The sequence below is a fragment of the Prunus persica genome, chromosome G3 (genome assembly GCF_000346465.2).
Source record: "Prunus persica cultivar Lovell chromosome G3, Prunus_persica_NCBIv2, whole genome shotgun sequence".
Taxonomy (NCBI): Eukaryota; Viridiplantae; Streptophyta; class Magnoliopsida; order Rosales; family Rosaceae; genus Prunus; species Prunus persica.
In genome coordinates, this window is record NC_034011.1 from 15,340,531 (window position 1) to 15,347,565 (window position 7,035).

The 7,035-nt window shown below is 52.4% G+C and overlaps 1 protein-coding gene across 1 annotated transcript; it reads left to right on the forward strand.

Annotated features, from left to right (window-relative positions):
* LOC109948079 lies at nucleotides 1,915-2,574 on the forward strand. The gene has a single exon (XM_020559988.1). The coding sequence runs from the start codon at nucleotides 1,915-1,917 to the stop codon at nucleotides 2,572-2,574; it is 660 nt and encodes a 219-aa protein (XP_020415577.1).

A 7,035-nucleotide genomic window follows, 5' to 3' on the forward strand; every position in this document is an offset into this window, starting at 1 on the left:
GGAACTTTGTGCAAACCTCTTACTTTCACCTCCCTATAAATAGGGAACAGTACCCAAGTAAAAAGGGTAACTACTTTCTCACTTTTACTGTTACTCTGCCAAAGTTACCACTTATAGCTAACTTAGGCATCGGAGAGCCTTCGGTCGGCACCACACCGGTGTCCGAAGCTTAACGACTGCTTCTACCATTTTGTCTTCTGCAGGTCTCCCACCAGCCTATTTCACCAAGGGCCTAAGCCTTCTTCCCTGCTGAAGACTCCACATATCTCATCACTAAGTTGGACTCAACATTGGCCGGGCCATTTTGAGCTTCAACAGTTTGGTGCCGTCTGTGGGAAAAGACACTAGAATCCCCTCTTTCTCTATCAGCCCAGCTGGCTCCTTCACCCATCAGGCCCCGCCGCCTTTTCTTCACCCCACACTCCGCTATGCCGACCGAGGATAGCCGCGATACCCAGCACCATACCCCCCGCGATGGTACTTCCCGAAGGAAATCTCTGGGATATGCCACTCTCCAGGCAGAAGTGGAGCGCCTCCGCGACAGTATTACTAAAATGTCGGAGAAATACGAGAATCTTCATTGCAGGAATGTTGAGCTAGAACATGACTATCATGCTTTAAAGCGGAATTGGGAGAGGACTCACACCCCGGATGCCCAACAAGACCTCACCCAGAATGTTGGACATACCCAGCCAAATCAGCCAGTATATTCCAGCCACAGCGCCCCGGCCCAATCTAGGCTCAGCAAGTGTTAAGGCCACCTTCATCCAGAGCTAACCAAGTCGCGACTCCTTTGCATTCCCCCCCGACGGACCAGCCTCATGAACCAGTCAGGATCTACAGAGATTGCAGGGACCGCATCTTGGACCGTAAACCAGAGCCGATCCCTATTCCTGCTAACCTCGAAGATCCACGAGTGACACACCTGGGCCCCTCACCAGGCCCCGCCTGCTTACCCGACGAGGATGGCGTCGGGGACTCGGATAGCTGGGAATTTTATAATACAGAGGCCTGGCCAACTTACCACACCGAAGCGTCAGAAGATTGGGAACATTCCCCAGCCCCTGTCTGCCCACCCCCCAAGCCTTCGGCACCCGAAACTCTTCCTCATGCCGACCCGGCCATGAGGCTTCTCTTTGAAAAGGTCCGGCGTCTGGAGGACGAACAACATCGTAGCCATCAACCCCTCTGGACGAACAACATCGGGGCCCTTTACTGAACGTATCTTCCACTACCACCAGGAGAAAGATATCCAGCCGCTCCGCATCGCTTTCTACACTGGCACGAAGGACCCTCTCACCCATATCTACTCCTTCCAGTCTCCCTTGGGTGCAAAGGCCTCACTGACGAAGGCATGTGCCTCCTCTTCCCTTCCACCCTCAGCGGCGCGGCCCTAAACTGGTTCTATAGACTCCACCCCCGCACCATCAACTCATTCGACAGTCTCAAGCAGACCTTCTTGGATCATTTTATGATCCAGACTGATTGCCTATACTCCGCCGACGACTTGTATATGCTTCGGCAAGCTGAGGACGAACCCCTTCAGGAATATGCAGCCCGGTTCAGTCACGAATACTCCCGCTACCCAGAGACTGACGATCGCGCTGCCTTTGGGGCTTTTAAAAGTGGCTTCCTCGAGTCCAACTTTCGCTACCTGATTCATAGCAATAGTTGAAACACATATACAGAGCTATTGAAGCAGGCAGCGGTCCATGCCAAGGTTGAATACTTCAATTCCAAGCGTGGCCCAGCCGACCTGGCCCGTAACACTTTCGCTGACCCTCCATCTGTTTCAGCACCAGCTTCAGCCCCACCTCAGCATTCTGCCCCTGCCCCAAGTACCCTGGGCACCCAACAACCAAAATGGAAGGATAGCTACCAGCATCCCTTCAGCAATAACAAAACGTGGCAGACATGGCAACCACCACCAATCTAGTGGAGGCAACCCTCCCAAGACAGCTGATCGGGCCCCACTTCCATTCACAGCCAGGCCCAGGTTCGAGGTTTTTACCACTCTTAACACCACCTATGAGAATGTCCTGGTGCGTGAAGCTCTTATCATCCCCAAGCCACCCCTCGAGAAGACCATCCAGCAAGCCCATGCCAAACACGGGTGTCTTCTGTCGCTTTCATCAATTCAACGGCCATGACACCGAATCTTGTGTTGCGTTGTGCAACATAATTGAAGGGCTCATCCGTGAGGGAAAGTTGGACAACTATGTGCACAACCTAGCACCCCTGCCTAACCCTCACCAACGACAGATCAACATGATCTCCACCATCAGTGGTGGTCCTACCCTGGTTGGCACCTCCAACAACTCAATCAAACATTATGTCCGCTCCACCTATGCCCACCAGGTCTTCAACACCGAGCAGGGACGCTTGCCGAAGACCCAAAGGTCGGGCTGGGCTCCTATTACCTTCTGCGAGGAGGAAGAGCGTGGTGTTATCCTCCCCCATGATAATCCACTCATTATCCAGGCTGACATTTCTAATTTCGACGTTGGGCGTATCTTGGTGGACACTGGCAGCTCGGTCAGTGTGATGTTTGCTGACGCTTTCAATGAGCTCTAGGTCCCGCTCACTTACTCGACCGAAGCATCACACCCCTTGTGAGCTTCTCAGGTGATGTGGTCCAGCCCATTGGCAGCATTCATCTCCCTATATCTATTGGGGCCGCACCCCGGCGGGCGACGATCACTACCCCCTTCCTTATCGTTGACTATCCCACAGCATACAATGTCATCCTTGGAAGCCTCACCGTGGCCCAAATGAGGGCTTTTATTTCCACACATATGCTGCTGCTGAAGTTCCCTACACCTAATGGCACAGGCACAGTGCGCGGCAACATACTCGGTGCCCGAAGCTGCTATGCTTCAGCAGTCAAATCCACCAATCACCAACATAGGCGTGAGGCCCTCGCAGTAACAAAGGCCCCTGCCCCTCCTCACAGAACGACCTGAGGACCCAAAGGAGGAGTCTGTCACACAGCAGGCCGAACCTGTGGAAGACCTAGAGCTGGTTACTCTTCATGACGACATCCCGGATTGGCAAGTCCGGATCGGCACCTCTATCTCTCAAGAGCTTCGCTCTGACCTCGTCGCCTTCCTCCGCCTCAACTCCGAAGTCTTCGCATGGTCCTACAATGACATGCCTGGCATATCACCAAACATCATATCCCATAGGCTCAGCGTCAATTTTGCCGTTCGACCCGTTTGACAGAAGCTTCGCGCTTACGACCCCGAGCGCTATGAGGCCATGAGGGCGGAGGTGGATCGCTTGCGTAGTATCAGATTCATCAGGGAAGTTGACTACCCTACATGGCTGGCTAATGTTGTGATGGTCCGTAAACCAAGAAAGGGCTGGCGCATGTGTGTAGATTACACCAACCTTAATCGGGCCTACCCAAAGGATAGCTTCCCCCTACCTCGCATTGACCAGCTGGTCGACGCCACAGCTGGCCACGCCCTCCTTAGCTTCATGGATGCTTACGCAGGATACAACCAGATCTTCATGCACCCCGAAGATCAAGCCCACACCTCCTTCATTACGGATCGTGGCCTCTACTGCTATAAGGTGATGCCCTTCTGCCTCAAGAACGCCGATGCTACTTATCAGCGTCTGGTAAACAGCCTCTTCGCCCCACTGATTGGCAACACCATGGAAGTATACGTTGATGACATGCTGGTCAAGAGTCGCACAGCTAACCAACACATCCCTAACCTCTCTGCCATGTTCACCATCTTGAAGCAGTACAAAATGAGGCTCAACCCCACCAAATGTGCATTTGAGATGGCTTCCGGTAAATTCCTTGGCTTCATGATCAGCCAGAGGGGTATTGAGGCCAATCTAGAAAAGATCCAGGCCATCTTAGATATGACAATACCTAAGACGGTCAAGGATATCCAAAGCCTTACAGGGCGTGTCACAGCCCTGACCAGATTTATCTCCAAGGCCACTGACCGTTGCGCCCCAGTTTTTCAAGGCACTTAAGGGCAGCAAGCGAAGCATCACCTGGACTGCTGAATGTGACACGGCTTTCAGCGAGCTCAAGGAGTATATGGGCCGGGCCCCTTTATTGTCAACCCCTGAGCACGGAGACATCCTCGTGATTTATCTCTCTGTCTCAGTTTCAGCAGTTAGCTCTGTGCTCATCCGACCAAGGGATAACGCGGAGCACCCAGTGCATTATATTAGTAAGGCATTGCAGGATGCCAAGATCCGGTACCCAGACATTAAAAAACTGGCGTTCACCCTGGTCGTCTCGGCTAGACGTCTCCGACCATATTTCCAAGCTCACACCATCCATGTCCTAACCAACCAACCACTCCAACAGGTATTGCAGAAACCAGAAACCTCGGGGAGGCTCGTTAAGTGGGCCATTGAACTTGGTGAGTTTGATATTCACTACAAACCCCGCCCAGCTACAAAGAGCCAGGCCGTTGCTGACTTCTTATTCGAATTCACGTAACCCCCAAGCTTCAGCAGCTACCCAGCTCGTCACCGAACCCAATCCCCATCCGAGCCAAGTCAACACTGCCAGCAAAGGCACTTTTGACTTGACCCAGCCCCTATGGACTTTATTTGTGGATGGCTTTTCTAATGCCAAGGGGTGTAGGGCCGGCCTCATTCTCAGCTCCCCAGACAGGGTTGCCATTGAGTACGCCCTCCGCTTCAAATTCCAAGCCTCCAACAATGAGGCCGAATATGAAGCACTCTTAACTGGTCTTCGACTGGCCAAAGAGATGGACGCCAAACAAATTCAGATATTCAGCGACTCACAGCTCGTCGTCCATCAGGTCAACCAGGACTTCACGGCCAAGGATGCCTCCATGACAGCTTACCTCCAGCACACCCAGCACTTGCATGCAACCTTCCACGCCCATTCTATAAACCAGGTACCACGCTCTGAGAACAGCCATGCCGACACGTTGGCCAGGTTAGCATCTGCCTTGGAGCAGGGCATAGGTCGCCACATCCACATCGAATTCTTGGACCAACCCAGCACACAAGCCCCACTTATCTGTACCATTGATCACAGCCCTACATGGATGGACCCCATCCTTCAGTTTTTGAAGAACCAAACACTACCGGCTAATTCTGCCGAGGCACGACGCGTTCGCCATCGCTCTGCCCGATACCTGATCATTAATGGTTCCCTATACAAGCGGGGGTTCAGCCTTCCTTACCTTCGATGGAAATCCATAAAGGCATCTGCGGCAACCACTCAGGCGCACGCTCACTGGCTGATGAGGCAATTCGCCAAGGATACTTCTGGCCTTTAGTCCACACTGACGCCCAGGCCTTCACCCAGAAATGTGACAAGTGTCAGAGATTCGCCAACATTCCACAACTCCCGGCTGAACCATTGACAGCCATGGTCAGTCCCTGGCCATTTGCCCAATGGGGACTGGACCTCATTGGGCCGATGCCTGAGGGCAAGGGCCAAGTCAAATACGCCTTTGCAACAACAGGGTGTTCTTCTCTCGGATAGCCTCCTGCAGCTCCGTCATCTTGCTCATGGCCATCTCATCATGCCTCTTCAGCCTCTGGATCTCTTTATCTGCCTTGGCCATGCTGACATACATCTCGCCAAAGACATGCAAAACAAAACAACATCAGTCAACCCAAACAAGAATGATCCGAACATATCCACAAACAAGGCTATAACTCACATAAGCAGAGGTGAGGATCGTCTTCTGGGCCCGATCTATATAGGAAGGGGCTGAGGTTCTCGCCAGAGCCTTGGGGTCACTCTTCACGCCTTCCAAAAAGACGTTAACCAGGGGCACCTCCTGCCGGTGCATGGCTAAGTTCACCTCCTTCTTCTGTTGACGTAGCTTGCCGAAGTCCACCTTCTCCACCCCTTCAGCAAAAATGTCCTCCATGCCGAAGGGGAGCTTCGACGGCGCCTGCGGATCAAAGGGTGGAAGTCTCGGCCCCGCCCCCATCACACGCTGATGAGCTTCCTCCAAGGCTTTCCTCTTTCCCAGCACGTCAGCAACTCGGCCCTCATCTTCATCTCTGGGGTGCTTCCCAGTACCCTTCTCGGCCTTCTTGGCCCGAGACTCCCTTAGCCACTTCTGCATCTCGGCATCATCAATATCCACTGCCACCTTCGTGCTCCCTCTTATAATACTCGCCACTGTCAAAACAAAAGAAAACGAACAAAAAAAAAAAACTCAGTCACAACCACAAGGGGCTCAGAAGACAACCAACAAAGGTGACCCAGGTACTTACTTCCTTGCAGTAGTCCAGACTCCAACAGATTCTTCTGGGTGACTAGGTTCCCGTACTCATGCTCGGTCTCTGATAGCTTTGCCCTCACCCACTCAACCTCGTCTTCCTGCTCCTTGGAGATAGGCCCCCACTTCACTGAACCTGCACCAAAGGTTAGATACTACTTAGCCATTTACATTGGCACAGGCAAAATAGAGAACCAAGAATGCGAGCAAACAAACAAAACACAATCACACATCAAATAGTCTTAAGGGATGGGGCCAAGGACCTATAGACTGGAAGTGGGTAGGAATGTGTTAGGTAACGCTTTTCCCTGGCGGACACTCCCAGTCACCATAAACCATGCACCACCTGTTCCTCTAGGACTTCTGCGTAGTTGGCTTGTGACTAATAAAGTAGCCCCTCTCCTTCGCCTTTCGGCAATTGGTTTGTACCCAGCCAAAATTCCCCTGTTGCTTTGAAACCGAGTACAAATACATGAACTGCTCAAATGCTGGCTCCCCCAACCCAACCAACCACCAAGCGATATACATTCCATGGAGAAGAATCCAAAAGTTGGGATTATACTGCTCTGGCGCATACCCCAACTTCGCCAACATCATCTGCACCCACGGATGAAGGGGTAGTCTAAAGCCGTGCCGATACATATCCGTAAAAATCATCACGGAGCCATCCGAAGGATATCTAACTACATCAGCTGCAGTAGGTAACCTCAAGCCCACATAGGGTGGAACACAAAAGTCTGTCCGAAGCTGGGCCAACTTCGCTTCTGTAAGCGTATTCCGCCTCGCCAAA

Excerpts from the sequence above, each read along its gene's own strand:
- LOC109948079 (XM_020559988.1), top strand. The coding sequence starts at position 1,915 with ATGGCAACCACCACCAATCTAGTGGAGGCAACCCTCCCAAGACAGCTG.